Raw genomic sequence first — 21,530 nt, forward strand, 5'->3', positions numbered from 1 at the left:
TATTTTTATCATGACTTCATGAGTATTTTAACAATTCTCATTATATATGTATGATTATTCTATTTTGATGTTTTAGTGTAAGCTTTTAATATTCAGGACCAGGATGTAAACCAGTCCTTTCTGATCTTGTTATCCTGATGAAATATGTTCAAATAAATAATAAATAATAAATAAATAAATAAAAACTACCCTATGCCGAGGCTCACAACCGAAACACATGATTACAGTCTAATTGAAGTACTTTTCTGCTTGTTCAGTGAATCCTGAAGCAACAAGAGCTCTCCTCAATTCCACAATCTGGCTCTGCCTCGGAGTTCGCTTTTTCCAGGCCATGAGCATGCTAAGTGTACCCTCGCAGCAGATCAGACCGTCTTGTCTTGTGTTAGAGGATTTGTACTGGTTCCACACTTCATAACCAAAACTTAATTTTGAGGCAAATTTACGCAGATTGTTAGAAATTCCTAGATCTTCTGCAAGTTCTTCAAGCTTCATTTCAAACTTCCTGTCGCCTTGACTGTAAAGAAAAAGTACACATGTGTTAATAAAAACATCGGAAGAAGAAGTCCGAAGAAAAACTGTTGTAAACCAAATTGTGATTATTTGTTTGCGTATCTTTTCGCATTGCGGTATTTTTTTAAAAGAAATCATGCTTGGCTACCCTGGGAGCATTGCGTCAGTCTCTACAAAATGGGTTTGTGCTTTACAGTGAGATAAGGTAGGCATATTCAGAGACGGCGGAGCATCTTCCAAAAAAAGAGTTGGGCACACAAACAAACAAAATGGCGCTTTTTGGAAGAAAAAGCGTTGAGGGCACTTATAAAGGGAAACCTCGAAGCATAAATATTTAAATTGTTAGACATACCCCTATATTATGATTTCATTATCAGGATGATTTCAAGATACTGCTTTAAGTATCATACTTTGCAGTTGGGTGTGATGGTCTCAATATTCATTTGCGAGCGAGCGAGTAGAACAGAATTTAACGTTTGTGAGGACGCATTGTGAAATTTACATCTTATTAGGAGGGGGAAACCAATTTTGATGGAGTCTTAAGCACAATATCATCATGATAAGCACTTGTCAAAGAAATACGGACAGCTCTTATATTTTAAAAGGGCCAATTATCAAAGGTAAAGGGGGCTCTTATTACAGGTAACAATGGACACTTATACAAATATGTAACGGGCACCTGTTATAAAGACAAAGGGGCACTTTTCCTATGAAAAGGGGCACTTTAGGGTTACTTTAGGGTTACTAAAAGTGGGGGAGAGGTACTGTGCCCCCCCCCCCCGGAGCGCCAATTTTTGGCATATATTTGATATTGTCAGCGCAAAGGGAAAGGTATCCTACATTTATAAAGCGACACATTGAAATCCTGCTCGGAAAATTGTTTATAATTAACATTAACATTAACATGTTGGTCACAATTATTCGTATAAAAGCAGATAATACAAATAAGATAGAAATAGTAAAAACTTTGTTAATAAAGGGAAATGATAACCTACAATTTATCCAGGGATGATGTAATGCTAAAATAAGAAAAAGGGTGATTTTTCACCTATATCTTCTTCTTGTTTGTACAAGCACGCATTATCAAAATAGTTGATGAATGCATGCAAAATGTCTACGAACTGAAAAATGTCAATTGCCTAAAAGGGACTAATATATTAACTGGTATACATGGTGATCAATGTGTTAAGTTTATGGGAATAAGATAATTCAGTAGTCAAATGGTTAGCGAGTATCTGCCATAGTTTACAGGAGGGATTAGAACGCCCTGCAAGGTCACTGGACAGGTGGTTATCTCATCAACTCAGCTCTCAGTTAACATAAGAAAAAGAGGAACATGGGGGACCAATGGTCACCGATTAGGCATTGTTTGTTGTAAGAGGGCGCAAGTACCTACAAGTAGTGCAGTGGGCCTTTAAGGAATATCAGTTATCGAACATTGAACTGCTTTTAAGGCTCTGTCCAAGCCTGTTCTCAAAAATGTCAATATCAAGATTACGTATACCTTTGTTGAAACTCTGTTGAGGGCTCGTACTCTGCCTGGTAAGTTAGAGGTAGAATTGGAGTTGACTCTAGATGACATAAGAACATTGCACTCCGTCGATAATCATCATCATTGTGGTTTTATACGATTATACTAGTAAACATTAAATACAGAGATGGAATACGTCTTCAAATGTATAGTGCAAATTGAATCGATTTGGGCGTATCATACGCACATAATTATAAAAATGATTTAACCGTGTATTAATGTGCGAAACCCAATTTAATATATCTTTCATTGAAGACCTTTGGATAGGGCCTATTATGATTATACCATTTACAAAAAAATTCGAGCTTGTGATCCTGTTATGATTCAATGATTTCCCCTTCAGAAGTATAACTTACATATAAATTATTCATTAGTATCTATTGTAATGTTTCTTTACTCACCTCCATCTGTATTGCCTCTACTATGTTTTGTTTCAGGTTTTTTTTTTTTTTTTTTTTTTTTTTTTTGGGGGGGGGGAGGTGGGCTGTAGCTGACACCCCCCCCCCCCCTTTCGCGTATCTTACGTACTCTACCTTTATCATTTCACATTCCCCAGTCACATATTCCCGGGTCACCCAATGGATGACCATGACTGAGGGGTGTACGGTTATAACGAGCGGAACGTGCCATAAACATGAGAACTATACACTCTACATCCATCGAATGGATGTATTGTTTTAAGCAATCAGAAACGCAGGAAACTATACGACTATACAACTATAGAATAATTATGCGACTATACGGCTATGCATCCATCGAAGCACTCGTGAACGCATAATAAGTTCCAGCGTGCGGGCCGAAGTGCCATACTTCTGTACAAGTATACGACTATACAGCCATCGAATGGACCTATGGTTTTAACCAATCAGAAAGCAGGAACCTGTACTTGTTAACAATTTTTGTACGAATATTGACCTGTTTAGCCCGCCATAATACGGTAGTGCCATATGCACGGTATGACTTTATCCGTCCGTTTATCCTTGTAGATCCGTACACCTGGAAGGATGTATCTTCCGCTCCGGGAAACTCCACGCAATTTTCGAACTTTTCAAAATTCGCTTGCCGCGCAGAAATAATAATCATCATGATCTGTCAAGCAAATGTGACAATGCACATCAATTTTGTGATATTTCTTAGACAATCATTGACAAATTTATTATATATGTCTGATCATGTTTTACATCTAATTAAGACGTAAAATAGATGTATTGAAGATCAAGAAATAAGTTTAATAATGTTTTTTTTTGTATTTGTTAACCAGTTTTCATTTTCACTGCCCATAGACTAACAGTATTCGTTGCCTTTACATTTAACAAGATATGACAGGTTTGGAGTCGCCACAAGTCTCTTTTCGTTGAAGTAGTCGCTAATCTTGACAAAGACAGTTTTGTGAAACACGTAGCGGACAAGTTGAGTGACAGCGTCGAGATGTCGTTGATCTTGTTATTATGACGGTTTCGAGAATCAACCACACGGATACCATAACCCCACCTTTCCAAGACCCTACATCATCCGTACCAATTTCGTGGAATTATTTTCTGCCCACGATCGCGAGGGCGACGTACAGGAAACCACTAGCAAGGGCGATAAAACGGTTGTATTAGGGGTTATACCAAGGATGCATGATCTCGATCCCCTTCTCGATTGCTCACCGTAGCCTAGATTCTAGCCTAACTGTATTTTTCCCTCTTCACCTCTTTTGTCCCAATATATCCAGACTTAAATCAATATGTTGTATATCTATACTTTTATTGTACTTTATTTCATATTATTCGTTTTACTTGCTATATCATTGTTTTATGCTTAATTATTTAACTGTTGTCTTTTTCTTCCTACTGTTATTGTATGATTTTGTTTTGTGGAATTCGTATAAATGTGTATTTTTGATAAGACAGGGCCTTATCAATGACCTTTTTTTAATCTGAATAAGATACCCTGTATAAATATGTGAAATAAATAAATAAATAAACACATATTTATTTAGAATAAGTACCCATTAATCTCATAATATAGGCTAATACCATTTAAGCCCCACGATTCTAAATCGAGCCTTTCCGCATTGCTTCCGTGATCAATAACGGACTTTCTTAGTTCGATCATATATATTCGGGAAAATTTCGTATATCCTTGAATGTTCCAGGTTACTTCGCGGTCTCGTCAGCCAAGTGCTACGGAAGTCTTTTTTTAAATTTTTACCTGCCTACTGCCGTCTTACTGCTGTTTTTTGCGATATAGTACCCGGAAATAGATTGATCCGTAGTCGAGAGTCAGGGATCAACCGTAGTTTTACCCCTCAGCTTTCATTTGCGACGGGAGCCAACGACGATGGTAACGCAAGCGAACAAATCAATCTGTCTTGTTGATTTTCACAACCGTTCTCGGCCTAAATATCGTTCGTTCCCTATCGTTCGTCCCTAATGGCCCGGTCACACATAGACGACGCATGGCCGGCGCATTGAAAATCGGAAAAAGTCGTGAGCCCGACTTTTGTCAGGATTTGGGAGAAGCTAGCGAGCTAACACCGAATGCATAGCGTTTTGCTAGCGCGCTGCGCGTATACAGGGCGTGTCATCCGCGTATGTCTAGCGTTGGTCTAGCGCGCTCCGCGCATGTCTGGCGTCCTTTTGGCGTTTACATTCATGCGTCGAGCTCCGCGGACATTTTTGAGCATGCTCAAAAAATCCCGACTCACCAACGATTGGCGACGAATGCATAGCGTTGGTCCAGCGTTGGTCCAGCGCACTCGACGAACGAGTATCGAAGGATGACGCACACCTAACGCACGACAACGCACTGGCCAAAATTGCTAATTTCCAATGCGCTGGCCGTGCTGCCAATGTGCGTCCCCTATGTGTGACCGCCCCATAAAAATGACGGAAGAGCTGTATCGTCGTGCAATCGCGATATAAAGACGGTATCATGATATAGGACAATCACGGTTGAGTGATTTCTCCCGTCGTCTTTAGCTTCCGTCGCGAATTACCGAAAGCACGCGAAATCCGGCTGGTGATGTGGGACTTTGTGACTGGGGTTTTACTCTTACGAGCTTCTACTGCCGTTTCTCCCTCGGTCGCCCTCCTCCTCCTCGGGTTCGCTTTGACTTGTCCTACAGTTTAAAAACAATGAAAATATATATTTTTTAAAATCTTTAGCCATTGCAATCGTTTTACCATGTTAAAAGTAATTTGTTTTCCAATCTTTAATATCCCCATCTTGCTAGAAACGCGATCATGGCTACCATGGCTTCTGCTTCTGCGATCAAAGCGATCGAGGCTTATACGCTTGTTATGTAATACTTCGCAATAGAGTGGTGGTGCGAGCGGGGCGACTGACACGGTGAGGTTTATGTTGGGCTTCTGCGACGATTTCATTCCATCGGTACATAAATTGGGGCACTCGATGGCAGGCGCGTACGCAGGGGGTGTTTGGGGGTTAAACCCCCCCCCCCCCCTTTGGTATTTTTATGTGTGTAAACCCCCCTAAAAAAATCCCTAACCCCCCCCCCTTGGATTTTTTTTTTCACCCCCATGGCTGACCTAAGAAAGGTGACCTTACCCCCCCCCCCCCCCAACGGAGCAAAATGTCAAATTTTCAAATTTCGAGACCAAAAAAAAAAAAAAAGTGTCCTCTTACCCCCCCCCCCCCCCTAATATTAGGAAACTAATATTAGAAACGAAAAAGGTGCACGTGTCAAAGTAACGAGGGCAGTATAATAAGTACTGAAAAAGGGGCACTCATCAGAGAATTAAAACAAAGACACTAATGATAATGTAAACAAGTAGGCATTTGTTGAAAGAAAAGGAGAACATATAAGATTTTAATAGGGGCATTTATCAAAGTTGAAAAGGAGAAGGAGCTGTTGTATAAAAAAAGAAAAAGGAAAAGGGGTGCTCATCAGAAGTAAAATGGTAATTACAAGAAAGGAAAAGGAGGAATGTGTCAAGGTGGCATTTATGAGAAAGGGGAGGGGCTCTTATTAAAAGGGAAAGGGGTACATATCAAAAGTTAGAGGGAACTTATTAGAAACGAAAATGGGACGCGTGTCAAATTAAAAAATAAAAGGGCAATTATCAGATAATGGGCACTTGTGAAAATGGACAAAAGTGGCACTTATTATAAAGGAAAATTAGCACTAATTGTATTGGAAAAGAGGCATTTGTTGAAGAAAAAGGGGTATCTGTCAGATTTGAATAGGGGCTAATTATCAGATGTGATAAGGGGCACTTTTCCGATGTAAAAAGAGACCCTTTTGAGGTACTTCACACCAGTTCCCCTCCCGAAGCGATGCCATTCAATATATTAATGAACATATGCATGGATTAAGGAATGAATGAATGAAATAATGATAGAAGGAGTGGATGATTGAATGATCAATTTTTTGTGACGCAATTTCATATTTCAGGTTCACTTTTACATCACAAACTTTTCCTCCCCCCCCCCATGTGTTAGTTTGTTTTTTTCTCTCTTTGTCTTATCATCATGCGTGTGATCTGTGGGTACTGGGGTTCCTGCAGCAACCCTACATGGATTTTTTTCTTCTTCAGTGGGTGCATATATAACCAATAGAATTTATGTTAAACCTTCAAGTGATTTACCATGGAACCTCCCCCTCCCCTCTTTTTTAATGGTTGCATATTTATACCCATGTACATTTTTAGTAAACCTTCAAATAATGTGTTATCATCGAGCCCTCCCCCCTAATTTGTTTGTCAACTCGTGACAGAACCTATGAGTATGCTTACGTTTTGTCAATAGGCAAAGACCATCATTTATTTTTTATTTTTTTACTTTAATCGGGCACCTCATTCTTATGAAAATTATTTATGTCTTTCCTTGCTAGTCAGCACCCCACACCTTACTTTCACTAAAATCATTCCTCGGGCCCTGCTTATTATTCCCACAGCGTCCCGTACGTCACGCAGCACATTAATTACACTCAAAATTAATTAAAAAATTGGTCAGAACTAAAACTTTCCACAAATGAACTAGCCCATAATAGCCACAGACTCATACCAAAAGATAGCCATATAAATAATTTCATCTGTTGTTATTTCTTGTTTAAAGTCTCTAAATGTCCCGTACGTCACAATCCAAATAGCTTGGACCTGCCCATATATATATATATATATATATACGTTTAGCTGCAATCCAACTCTCTTCCCTCCCCCTATCTTCTTTTCAATTCATACCTATATAGCAAACGATAACTGTTTTTCTTTCTTCCTTTGATTCTTTTTGTCCCTATATTCTTTATTTCTTCTATTCATTTATTCTTTATATCTATTTAAATGTTTACTTCTTTTTTCTTCTTTTAGATCATTCGTATCCCATTTCCTTTCTTCCTTCCCTTCCTTCCTTTTCATCTATGTCTTTTTCATTTTTCTTTCTTTTTCTTTTCTTGCTTATTTTCTTGTATATTTTCATCATCAACTGAAAGTTAAATTCAAGCTATAGGTAGCAGCTGTGAAGGTGGAAATTTCTGGACAAAAAGTTCAAGTTCCACAGGAAAAATGATGTGATCTGCAGTGATCATTATACAGCTTACAGCAGGGAAACGTACGTACGCAATAGCGTTCGAATCTATGCGATACGTCACAGACGGGCCGTACGCAAACACAATGCCGACGTACTGAAAATTCTCACTGTGCGCCCATACGCATGACTATTTTTTCTAAAAGCTTAGGCACCATAGTAAAAAAGAATTTTTTTTAAATATATAAAAAATTACACTTTAAGACCTTTAAGGTACTATGTCCCATTTGCAGGCCAAAAAATGAAAAGGTTAAATTCCAACGGCATTTGAAAGATAATACTAATTTAGAACTTCCCTAAAAAGGTGGGGCTTGAAAATGTCTTCAAGTGGGAAAATAAGGACTATTAGTTGTCAAATCGACTTATGAGCTATAGAGCCAATAAGTAATAGTCTTGATTTTCAGACCATTGTACCGAATCAGTCTTGTAATGGAAATCAGTCTTGTAACTGTTTGGGCTTTTTTAACCGTGTATAAATAAAGATATCAATTCAATTCAATTCAATGCTCATACATTTTATGCTGTGCAAAGATTCAATCAGTTTAATTTAGGCCATCACAAGAAGTGGGTTATTAATGTAGACAAATGCTTATGTACCCTTTACAGCTCATTTTATGTATGGTTTACCAAAGAAGAAAAAAGCCAGTCAGTCACTCAACAGTGTCTGGCAGTGAAGTCAAGCAAGTAAACAGGTTTCCTTGCATAATTTGAATATTAGGACACTGCTAACGTTTAAATTTTATAGATAGGACATACATGACATATTCATAATTCCTGCAAAGTTCTACAGAATTTGAGGTTGGCTGCAAAAGGGACATAGTACCTTTAACACACGATCCATCAACCTTCGTCGATTTGGGGGATCGCAGCAAAATTGTCTTCTAGTAAGATCGGGATAAGGATTGTTAACTTCTCGTGTTTGTGATAGATCTTCGTTGCACGATTAAATAATTACGTTTACCTTGTAATTCGTATTATCTACAATGTTTTACTGACTTGATATGTTCGTTATGTCCATTTTATTTTTATCACTTGAAAAGAAAAATTGAAAAAAGATCAAGAAGAGCAATGAGTTTTGATGATAAACTATAATTACGATTTATAATCTATATAATGTATAAATTCATAAAGCCTGCTAAAGGCGCTTTACGAATTCTCAGTCAAGACAATGCGTATTTTAAAAACTGTTAGGAAGCTAGTAGCCTACCTGAGGAGGATCCTGCCTGAGAACTGGAAAATTTTCTGTGCTGGGGAGTAGAACTGCACAAACCACTCTTCATCTCATCGAACCACTCTTCAAGCATGCTATTGCCTTCTTGTTTGGCTTCTTTGAGATCTCGTTCGCTTATTTTGGTATTTGGAACCTTCGTATAGATGCTGACCGTGCAGGCTTGGAGATTTCGTGGCTGATCAACAGGGAGCTTTGCAAAAGATAAATCAATGCGAACGCTCTGCATCTCACTATACAGTGTTTCCCGAAAAAAACTATACACTTTTGAAATGGCTGCCGAATAACAAATATATGATTCTAGGGAAAAGTTATATATGTATGGAAAGCTCATATACTCAACTTTCATATGACACCAGAAGTTGCGAAAATAATTCATGCTCGGGTGAGCACTGCTCACTTCTGTAAGGGGTATGAAAATTAGGTTGCGCAGGAATTAGCATTCCAATGTGTGAGAGGTAAATCCTTTGGAGCTTACGGAATTGAGGATGATATGACCAATTTATGATCAATTGTGATAAGTTTGGGTTTGCTGAGTGAAATGTTTGGTTTATGGGATTAAAATTTTATGCATGACTGAACAGGAATTGCATTTTTTATTGTAGCACTGTAACTTCCCTGTTAGACTCAGTGGTGTGTTCATGGGAGTCAGGATGGGGTGATGGTACATGTTGTAATTTCCATGTTACAAACTGTTATTCTCTTACATCTGTGACTTTGAATAAAAACCTTCACCCCACATTTCAATTATTGTAAGATTAGTTGAACATCTCATTGATTTATTCAATACCCAGGTAGGGATAATGTAAATCGAATATTCAAATACGGTTTGTTGAAAAAAGGAATGTCCAAGATGTCGGCTACTTATTCCTCAGGTAAATGGTAACTGAAATGAGGGGTGAAGGTTTTTATTCAAAGTCACAAATGTAAAAAATAACAGTTTGTAAAATGGAAATTACAACATGAACCATCACCCCATCCTGACTCTCATGAACACACCACTGAGTCTACCAGGGAAAGTTACAATGCTACAATAGAAAAATGAAATTCCTGTTCCGTGCATAAAAGTTTGGTTTAATAAACCATGGAATTCACTCAGCAAATCATGAATTTATCATATCACCCTCAATGTTGTGAGCTCCAAAGGATTTACCTCTCACACATTGGAAGGCTAATTCCTGCGCAACCTAATTTTCATACCCTTTACAAAAGTGAGCAGTGCTCACCCAAGCATGAATTATTTTCAAACTTGTTGGTGTCTTATGAAAGTTGAGTTTATGGGCTTTCCATACATATACAACTCTTCCCCCTAGAATTATATATTTTTTATTCGGCAGCCATTTCAAAAGTGTATAGTTTTTTTCGGGACACACTGTAGTAACATGCATCAATCATGGAATAGTTTAATTGACGAGAATAATGCTCCGAAATATATCATACAGAGTAACTTGCTTAATATATCGTAAATATATTTATACATTGCTTTAACCAAACGTTAATCAAAAGCATGTGTCAAAGTAACAAGGCATGTCCTGTAAAAGTAATACTGCCGTGCATAGAAAGCAAACTTTGACAAAATTGCTGTTATACCAACATGCCCCCCCCCCAGGTCGAAAAACCAGTTGAAACCAGTTGGATTTTCAACTGGTATCTACTGGAACCAACTGGTACCAGTTGAATCCAGTTGACGGAACTGGAAATGTGCCAGTTTATTCTACTGGTTGCAACTGGATTCAACTGGTACCAGTTGAAACCAGTTGACACAACTGGTAAACTTCATATGCACCAGTAAATCCCAGTTGAAACCCATTGACCTTACTGGCACATGCTGAAAACAAACCAGTTGATTCCAGTTGAAAACCAATTAACCATACTGGTAAATTGTTACACCAGTTGATACCAGTCAAAAACAATAGGCCTTACTGGTGGCTGCCAGTTGATTCCAGTTGAAAACCCATAAAACCAAAGTGGACAATTTGAGACCATTTGTTTCCTGTTGGAACATATTGAAACCCAATGGGTGTAGTTTACAAGTTGATTCCATTTGAAAGCCATTAACTACGTATATCGGTATATTATAGGATTTCCCGGCCAAATTCGCGTGTTTGTCATTCGAATTCATTTACTTTGTTAGCGCAGATCGGCTTTGCCATGCCAATTATCATTCAATTTTCCAGTTTTTGTATTTAATTTAGGATTTTGGTAGAAGGGTTTCATAGATCTGTCATTCAATTTAGAAACTGCTCAACTAGCATTCAAATTAATATTCACTTGTCGAAGCGTAATTTTTATCATTCAAATTAACACCTGTCATTCGTACACTCTAAAAATAGACTGCAAAATTTTGCTGTGCAAAATTGCTGTGTAAAAAAGTTGGGCAAAGTATAACCCAACCTTGTGCCAAACACCAAGTCCCTTTGAAATTTCATTACACTTGGCATAGTGTCATATCAAAATTCAACTGTGCGCATTTCCGGGGTAAGAAAGTAACGATGCAGATTAATGTTTAACCACGCGTTGGGTAAACACAAGTTTTGACACCTAAACGTTGGTATTATGACACAACTGATGTTAAAAACTATGATTGAAGCGCTAGCGTGGTTGGTCATTCCGAATTAGCTGTTCATCAAGTTAATCGTGTTCAAGATCGACAGAGGATGGACGACTTTGTTCGAAATAGACTACGATCATGCACTTGTGTCTTTCCGCAGCATTTATTTGCATGAATGCATGTAAATCTTCTCAATATGGACATGAAATTCCTCATAATTCTGGACAACACATTATTCGTATGGAGAATGTCATCCGCGATGCAGTCACCTACTGCGAGCACGCCAAGCGAAAGACTGTCTAGCACAGAGAGAGAGAGAGAGGTCTGCTACTTATACACTACACTACATATAGCATGTACTTTTCCAGCCAACTCCTCGGACAAATTTTCTTTTTTACCCAAATCTGTGTAAAAATAAAAAAAATCATACAATAAGGTTGGGTTAAAATTTTACCAAACTTTTGGGTAAAAAATCACACAAGAACAGAGTAAACGAGTACCCAGGATGAGTTGGGTAAAAATTACCCAATGTTGTGTCAAAAAGGGAACATGGTTGTCGTTGGGTAACATTTTACCTTTTACATTGGGTCAAATATATTGCACATCAGTTGGGTAAAACATTAAACATTTGCTGGGTAAATTTTTACCCAACCACCCCTGTATCAAATTTTACCCAACAAACATGCATGTTCCCTTTTTACCCTCGTAAAGTGTAAAATTTTACCCAATATTGGGTATCTTTTTTTTAGAGTGTATTCGTAATATTTTTATTCAAGTTAGGAATGTTAGGGGGAAGAAGTGCATCAAACTTTTATAGTTTTTAAATAATGCAGTTAAAATGAATGATTTGCCATTGGGGTCTAATTAGCTGTTATTCCATTTATTTATTTTCAGGACAATGCAGATGGGTGTAGTCAGACATAAAGTAAAGAAGGGGCGAAATCAAGGGATATGGCATTTCTGCACGGACATGTTCATATACCCGGGAAAGGTGGGGGTACCCTCAATCGCCCCTATTTACTACAGACTCGGAATTTTACAAAAGTAATTCACATCGTCTCTTATACCCAGCACACCCTTCTGTTTTTCTTAAAGAGTTTCATAGTTTACTTGCCCGCCAGCAGATCGATGGCTGAAGACATGTTCAAATTATTGACTCTAGTCCCTACCCGAGTCACAATATTGTACCCTTCTTCCATAATGAAGTTATGATGAAATTATGATAAATTTATGATGAAACGTAAGACAAACAACTTCCTTACATGAACATTTACAAATATACTGAGACCATCAGGTCCGTAGATGCAAGTCGTTTTTTTCTTCTTAACAATCAAACTTAAATGCTGATAAATATCAGATAAATCTAATAAGTATGAATAAATGCAAGAAAATGAAATCCGATGAAATACACATGAAGAAAACAATCTTGAAAGAAAAAGAATGAACTATAAAAAGTGTGTAATAAACGAGAAATGTATATTGACCATCAATTTAAGTGCACAAAGTGCTAATTTAAATGCTACAAATGAATTAGAATGCTAAAAGTACACCGTCGTGTTGTCAGAAAATCGTGTTGCGCCAAATCGAATGACCAAATAGCGAAAGAAGCACATTGTTCATTAATTTGAATGAAACATACGTAGATTCTAACGAAAATTCCATAGATTTGAAAACTAGAAAAGGGAATATAAACCTGAGATATACTTGACTGCACTAAAACCGTCGAATTTGAACGCAAGACAAATTAATTTGAATGACAAACTCGCGAATTTGGCCGGGAAATCCTATATTAGACCAGTTGATACCAGTTAAACCAAATGGGCTTAACTGGTAATTCATAACTTCATTCCAGCACAGTGACCACACTGGACCATTTGATACTAGCTGATTCCAGTTGGAAACTATTAGATGTATGATTACCAGTTGCTTTACCATTTGAAAACCAATAGATCATTACCACTTGAATTACCAGTTGAAACCCAGTAGATGATTGCCAGTTGATTTTACCAGTTGTAACCAGTAGTATACCAGTTGAAAACCCTTTCAATGTATCTAATGCATATTCATGAGTAATTTGCATGTTTTTACAAAAAACATTATCATGATCTGTCAATCAAATGTGACAATTAATTAATTCACATTAATTGTGTGATTTATATTTTCTTAGTCAATCGTTGACAAATATATTATGTCTGATCATGTTTTACATCCAATTTAAGAAGTAAACATAGATATATTGATATATGTAATTGATAACCAGTAAAAACATGTATAATTTTGTATGTATTTATGTATGATCTCGCAAGTACTTAATAAACCTTATACTCAGATGTAATGCGCCTCAAATGATTATGTGATGGGGTAATTGCAAGAGTCTAAATAAATGTGGTCTAGTTGGTTGCCAGATGCTAAGCAATATTGATTATTGATTATCAGCTGACTGCTGGTCGCATTAGTTAGCATTGTTTTCAATATGGAAATTGTTAAACTGGATCCAACTAGTACCAGTTGGTAACTTTTATTTCAACTGGAATCAACTGGTTACCAGTTGATTCCAGTATTCCAAAATCCATATTGAAACCGATTAACTTATTGAAATCAACTGGTACCAGCTACCAGTTGATTCCACTATACCAATTTCCATATTGAAACCAGTTCACTTAACTGGAATTAACTGGTACCAGTTGACAACTGGTCTAACTGGAACCAATTGGTTACCAGTTGATTCCAGTATTCCCAAATCCATATTGAATCCAGTTAATTAATTGGAATCAACTGGTACCGGTACCAGTTGGTTCAACTGGTATCTTACTGTTTTTTCGACCTGCCCCCCCCCCCCCAAAAAAAAGGCACATACTGTATATATATATATATATATATATATACATAGATTGAGACGAAGTAAACTACATTTATAAAAATTAAAAAAAAAATCCCGAAAGCATGCAACTGGTTTGAGCTGTGGCATTTAATTACAACTAGAGTGTTATCATGTATTTCTTGATATCCTTTTGGGAGGATTGATCAAATCAACTGCATGTATACAAATAAACAATGCATTATTGAATGTGCACTGCACGACGACTTGTCGAGACTTGTCGAGTTCATTTTCGTCTCATTGTGAATTAACCAAGTTTGTTATCACCAAAATGCACGCCCCTTGCATATGGTACAAAGTATTGCACGCACAAGTGGTCCATATCGACACTTCTTATTGGCTACATTCTTGAACACAACGTTATGGTGACTGCTTTAACAGTCAGACTTATGTGATACGCTTGGGATAAGGTTATTCCATGCAATCTACCAGGCTATTACGGGGTGTACTTGGTGCACTGTAAGGTAGGGAGAATTAGAGAAAATTAAAATATTCAGAATTAACTCACGTAAAATAATCGGCACTGTCTACTGACGTGGGGTATATGGCGACATATTTTTGATGTGGCTGGACGTTTCGAGGCGTTCGGTACCTTTGTCTCGAAATTACGTGGCAGATTTTCTTCGAATGTTCTAATAAGTTTTTCGAGTTCTCGGTTCTAGGTTGGCCCTACGTGATGTTTTCATTATGCCTCGGTTTAGCGTGAAAGTTTGACCGAGGCATAAGATTGGCAAGTCATGTAGATCTCTTCGTATCTGGTTAAGTTCATGGACTAAGCACTTACCTTGTATGTAGAAAGATGGAAGCTGCTTCCGTTTGATTTGTTGTAGAATGGAATGTGAAGAAGTGGATTTTTATCATCACCCCCATAATTAAAATTCGACACCTATATGTAGAGCAAAGAAAAAAAATCCATTGGAGGTATATGCATGCAATATATTGAAATTGTAAAATTAAATCTTCAGTGACACCAAAAGGGGTATCTAGCGGAAGGGCTTTGTCTAGGAAACTGTGTTGATAGTATTACTTTTTTTGTTAATCTCTCAATTCTTGAAAGTTGCTATAATCTTCTTTTTCGAGCATTTATTAAGCGACAACAGAAAATAAAATAATCTAAACGCTTTTAGGTCTAAAAAAAACAGTGAAAACCCAGGAGCTGTTAGGAGTTCCGTCCCCTGGACCCCACGCCGTTAAACGCTCCGCTCGGCACGCTCTACTTGGACACTCAGATTTCAGTGCCCCCCCCCCCCCTCCAAAAAAAAAAGGATTGAAGCCAATGCTGGGGATACTAGCCACATCAGCATTAAAAGCGGCCTTCCTGCTCGCCCTCTAATTTTCATTATCCCTCCTTCTGTACTTGAGCACAAAATGTTTTGTACGAGTAAATTCCCTATTTCAAGCAGGCAAGCCAATTCAAACGACGCTTTTCTGTTTTTTGCATTACAAATGACCACCTCAACTTCGATGTTTCCCTGGCTCCATATCTCTTCAGCAGGTGATTTAGACGACGATGTTGACGACGAGGATGTTGAGGGGGATTCCTCACGAAGGTTGTGGATCCATTCCAAGATCTCACTTCCTTTCGAGGAATGCATCTATTTGACAAGAGAAGACAGCTACAATTCATTACAGAATATCAAGTATGTAAACCATTAAATACATTTCTTAAAGAACCATATCAGTTATAGGGTTATACCGTACAGAAATACTCATACGATTTGACATAGACTATTAAAATAGATATACCGTGTGAGTCAAATAAAAAGTTTACACCTAGAAAATTGCTAATTATTTTAAAAATCATCTATGAACAATTATTATAAATCTTATGAAAGAGTGTGTTATCCAAAATCATTTGGTATCATTTTTGTGTGGTATGTGTTCACGCTTGCATGAACAGAAGGCATTGTTTGCTACCTACTTCTCCTTGCGCGCTAGTGAAAAATTCTGGAATGTGGCGATCACTCCAATGGAGTTTTTCCTCTACTCTTTTGCGAATAGTGCAGTGGGTTTTTTTAAATATAATTTGTTGTAGTTGGTGCTCACACTACCCCCCCCCCCCTACTGAGTGAAAAACGACCTGCGCAATTTTCGAATTCCCGGGGACAAAAATGGAGAAAAAAGATAGTGCTCACTACCCCCTCCCCCCCCCCCCCCCGCTTAATCAGCGGCAGGCTAAGTAGTTGCGAAATTTTCTCTCAAAATTGCTGGAAGAAACAAATGTTCCCTTACCCCTCCCCCTATTTCTGGTTTAAACTATACTGATAAAGGAAATTCACTTACCACACCATCGACATGCTGATATTCTCCAATGCACTGATACAGCTGTCTTTTGTGGATCCGATCTATGATCTCCCGTGCCTTCTCCATTCGTTTTCCTTGTGATAGCATGATCACGTTTAAGATGGTGTCGTTGACTTGGCAAAAGGCCATCGGATCTTGGACAGACTCTAAGAGATCGTACTTCTTTCTAAACATTTTTAAAGAAATGTAAGTTTATGATAATTTTGAAAACTTGTTCTAAAAGTATTCTCAAGGCCAGGTCAGAGCTCACCGATAATGATAATTCATATATCATATATCGATAATGATAACGATAACAATGGCAAGACCCCATACATTTTCAATAAATGATCGAAGGACACTACCTCAATTCCTCAGTGCCTTGACTATATAATGATCTAAGGAGTGTAATTTTACAGGCTCACAAATGTAATCTTATATTGAACCAAGGCTTGTAAAAGAAGAGAAAAGAAAAAACACTCGCCGAGCGATCCCAAAGAGACAATTAGATCGTTGAGGGAGGCTCATTATCATAAATCGTTGTTGTCTTACCTAAAGCAATATTTCAATAGCCTTTATCTCATGAACATGTTAGGGCAATTAGGTAACGATGGCAAAAGAAGTGATACCCCCCCCCCCTCCTCCTCTTGACTGTGCAGACAAAGGGTAAATGGGTCTATTTTGCTCAGTTGATGCATGATAAAAAGGATATTATTTATAAAATGTATTCTAACAACGTCAGTACATAGTTAAAATGGGCACCGGAGCAGAATCGAGTTTTTATCTTGGAATTTTTCCACAAATCCCGCTTCAAAACTTGGATAAATTAAAATCCGAAATACTTGTATTCAACGAACACGTATTTTCAAATTACCCGTCTATGCCTATGAATATCAGATCATTACTGGCAGCCAGGAAGGCGTCCTTCAGCCTAAGGGGGAAAAACACGATTTAAAAAAAATTAGGTCATTTTCGTAGATACATTGAAAATGTTTACATTTATAGCCATACCATTTAAACACAGGATGATCATGATACGAGATTAATAATGAAGTGTTGCTGACCATTCTGCCTGACTTATTTGAAATAATATTCTAACATGCCAGACTTAATTCTCTCTTTTAAAAAAAAAATAACAATAAGAAACAAGAAATGAGGATGAAAATTACCAGTGGCGGATCCAGGGGATGGGGGGGGGGGGGGGGCGTGGGCCCGGTCCCCCTCCCCTGGCCCCCCAAAAAGGTTTTTTTTTTTTTAATGGTAACGTTAATTTCACCTTTATGAAATAAAAAGACGGGCCCCCTCCCCTGGCAAATAAAAAAAGTAATTGTGTAGTTGTTGTTGGGGGGAGGGGGTTGAGTAAAAAAAAAAATAGTGCTCACACACCAAAGGGGGTGTTTTTGAATTTTAAAGACACCCTTTATCTGTGTTTCAGGTGTTAGCAAATGGGGGGGGGGATGTTTTTAAATCGTTTAATTTGGGTTTTGAGATCGCCTTGATCTAACACTAGTTACACCTGCTCTTGTTGCTTATTTAAAGCAACAATATGTGAGATGTTCGGCCTACATTATGCCGCGCGCGTTGCTGACGTCGGTATACACTCCTGCTTCGCTCGCTTCTGTATGGGTATCCAGAGGATGGCCGAAGATGGCATGCGAATGCGGATACATGCACCGTTTACCAGTAACGGCGTGCATGCGTGGATCAACGGGAGGGGGGGGGGGGGGGGGGCTCCCTCCCCCTGGCAAAATAAAAAGGAAGAATTTTTTTCCTCAAGGGGGGGGGGGGGGTGGATTTTGAGAAAGAAAAAAAAGAGTGTTCACTCCCCCCCCCCCCCCCTGTTTGGCCAATACAACAAAATAGTGCTTACATGATTGTGATGATCCTGCTGACTCTGTGTTGATAAGCTGCATAATGAAGACGACGGCGTGTGAGAAACATGTGATTTAGATCACTGGCCACCTAACGGTCACAAGGGTAAAAAAAAATGATATTCAAAAGCAATTATCCAACTGGATTTCTTTCTTTAAATGTATCTTCGATACCGATGCATTTCATTTTACATTTTTACAATGCAAAATCTCAAGAATTTAACATGAGTGAAACAATGTGATTTAACTAACGTGGACTGTACTTGAGTATCCGCAGATGCAGAAGGGAAGCATGTGACCCCAAAATATCTGAATTTGGAGTAATTTGTCCTCATACTTTAGAACGTAAAATCTGACCGAGAAAACCTGGAGTCAGTGAGACTGTATTATTGAATTTATTAAATTTGTTGAGAAGTAAGCAGCACCCCTCTGCCCATCGGGGCTATCACCCTACTGAATTAAGTTTACCTGTAATGTAACTTGAATAGATACACATTACTATAATGCACCTTGTCTCTGAAGCAAAGTTCTTTCCTTTTATCCTCGTCTCTGTTTACGTCATACACCTTAACAAATGGCATAATGCGGTTAAAGTCGAACGCAGACTTCATGCCAAGATAGAGAGCATCTCGTGTAACGTAGTCCCATTTGTCCACGTCTACTCCATTGATGCTATTATTCACGATCTGGTGCAGATAAAACTTGGTGTTCTTTTAGAATGAGAAAGGGCAAATATCATACAACACAGAACTGTATTCAGAATCTTGGCTTTCGATTTTACAATTCCCCATTTACAATTCAAACCACAGTGGCACAGAAGTACAACAGAGAAAATGTGTGACTATCCACCTCAAAGTTTCGAGCCAAACCAAATGCACCTTGAACAGAGATAATAAATAAGTTTTTTCTCGATCGCTTCGCTCGCTCTCAAAATTAAGAAACGGGATAGTTTCAGGCAGCGAGGTCCATGAATATCCCCGTCATATGGAAACAACGTATCATCCGCTCAATCTGATTTACGTCCATAGAGCAAATAAGCATTTTTGCATGAAAAAGTGAAGTTTTCTAAAAAGTGCGTTTCTTTCAAGCATTGGGGTGTCCTAGGCACTTGGCTAACCTTTCAAAGAGTAAATCTAGTATATTGATGGCTAAATAAAATAGTTGCCATAATAAAAGTGCCTTTTCTATTACTCGCTCGCTTAAAATATTAGTGACCCAGAGAGTATACTTTCGTGGCCGAACGCTTAAGTGACCGAGGTATGGAAAACAAATCCTCTTCGATCAATTTCGGTTCGGGGTGACGTAAAACTCGTAAATGGATGGCTTCCCCCTCTCCCGACAAAACAAAAGTTTTAATGCTGATCTAGTAGACGATTAAAGACTGCCCCCTCCCCCCCCCCCCTTCCTCCGATGACCGAGCCCATGCTACGACATAGATGGCAGTAACGGCCTTCATGGCTTTACACTTACCAGTTTGCTGTTTTCCCCTCTTGGACGACCAACGATGATTTCGCAGATGAAGTTGATTTCTTGCTCGTAGATGTTGTATTCTTTCAGTTTTCTACGCAGTTCGTTATGTGCAATCATGTACTCAAACATGATGACTGATTGCTCCTCGTGCTACGAAAAAAAGCAATTACACGGCAAAACTATGGCGTTTTTTCTTTTTTAAAAGATGAAGTAAAATGTTATACCCGGTAGTTTTTTTTGCAGCGGTTTACCGGGCCATATCTGAACTAACCTTAGCCGGACATTGATTATGTGGCAAAATTATAATCCAATCAAATCTACAGAATATTTGCTAAAGTGCATTTACCTTGCAGTTACAAGATCTGTGCGAATAAAGAGGTGATTTACAGATCCGCTGCAGATCACAGAAATATGACATTTGATAACTCTGCTTGCGCTATGCTTACGCTACAAGTTTGACTGATTATGAATCATACAGAATAATCGTGAGAAATATCAACTTACACTCCATTTCTCGCCATTCTTGCCCGGTGGAACAATTTTTTCGAAGGCGTGAGAGAAGGGACCATGTCCGAGATCGTGACAGAGACCAGCGATCGCCACGCAAGCGATGTCGCTTTTTTCAATAGTTTTATTATCACGTGCAAGTGATTCTGCGAGCCTACTCGCCAAGTGACTTACGCTGTAATGGAAAAAAATGGAAATATATAACCACGATGATATACCGATGCCTGCAGCTCTTTTCAATAGAACAGTACCGGTATCAATGATGTTGTGTTGCACCATCATCATAACAAGGTATGATCTTCATGTCATATTTTAAAGATTGATGCTAAAATTATGTGCATTCCTCCAGCCAACCGTTAATATTAGTGACGTGGGTCTATCTATTGAGGGGAGACTGGCGCCTTTGCGGGGTGGGCCGGGTCGGGGGGGGGGGGGGTGCACTAGTTGTAAGATTTGGAACAATTGCGTCATTGCCTATATCTGCCCTTCTTTTCTCGCTATTTTCGTATTAAAAAGTGTATGAAGTGCCTTACCCTATTGAGTGTTCAAATCTCGTGTGGACGGCACTAGGAAACACATAACAAGTGCTTCCAAGCTGCTTGATGAATCGTAGTCTCTGAAACTCTGGTGTATCGATAATTAGCTGACAGTATGGAGCCATTGGGACACTGCTATGAATAGGATCATTGAAAACCTGCATTAAAGAAAATTACATGTACATCGAATTATGGTTCTGTTAAAAGGTTACAGGTTTGGGATGTTAAGCTGTAGGCTTACATTATGTTTTTTTTTAATGTTATTTCCCCTGTGTCTGTATGTATGAATTTGTATCATGTGCTAATAAATAACTCATTGGTTTCATCAGGAATGTAAAAATGAATTATACATTATGTCCATGACTCGTTGTTAAATGACTCTGTCAAAAACCCGAATAAATAACGAATGAATGTAAAAATGAATTACAAATTATATTGAAGTCTTATTGTTAAAGTAGATATTCATTAATTTTAAAACTAACTTTATTTTCATTATTGCAAAGTTAAAACTTTGATTCGACAAGGTTATCAAAATTCAATGCTTGGAAACATTCGAAGTAATGATTCTTATAAATTACAAAACGCTTCAATACAGCCCCGGCATAGCACCTAAAGAGCTGTTCGAACGCTGCT

At 38.2% G+C, this 21,530-nt stretch overlaps 1 protein-coding gene across 1 annotated transcript; it reads right to left on the minus strand.

Moving 5' to 3' along the window:
- Positions 1 to 228: 228 nt before the first annotated feature.
- On the minus strand, positions 229 to 21,022 carry LOC592977 (deoxynucleoside triphosphate triphosphohydrolase SAMHD1-like). Its single transcript, XM_030981354.1, has 11 exons — positions 20,895 to 21,022; positions 20,359 to 20,536; positions 19,855 to 20,004; positions 18,894 to 19,094; positions 18,384 to 18,475; positions 17,388 to 17,444; positions 16,514 to 16,700; positions 15,685 to 15,825; positions 15,015 to 15,116; positions 4,734 to 4,816; positions 229 to 514 (listed from the first exon to the last, which is right to left on the minus strand). The coding sequence occupies exons 1-11, from the start codon at positions 21,020 to 21,022 to the stop codon at positions 229 to 231; spliced, it is 1,605 nt and encodes a 534-aa protein (XP_030837214.1).
- Positions 21,023 to 21,530: the final 508 nt, after the last annotated feature.

This window comes from Strongylocentrotus purpuratus, unplaced genomic scaffold (assembly GCF_000002235.5).
Source record: "Strongylocentrotus purpuratus isolate Spur 01 unplaced genomic scaffold, Spur_5.0 spur5_scaffold_12, whole genome shotgun sequence".
Classification (NCBI taxonomy): Eukaryota; Metazoa; Echinodermata; class Echinoidea; order Camarodonta; family Strongylocentrotidae; genus Strongylocentrotus; species Strongylocentrotus purpuratus.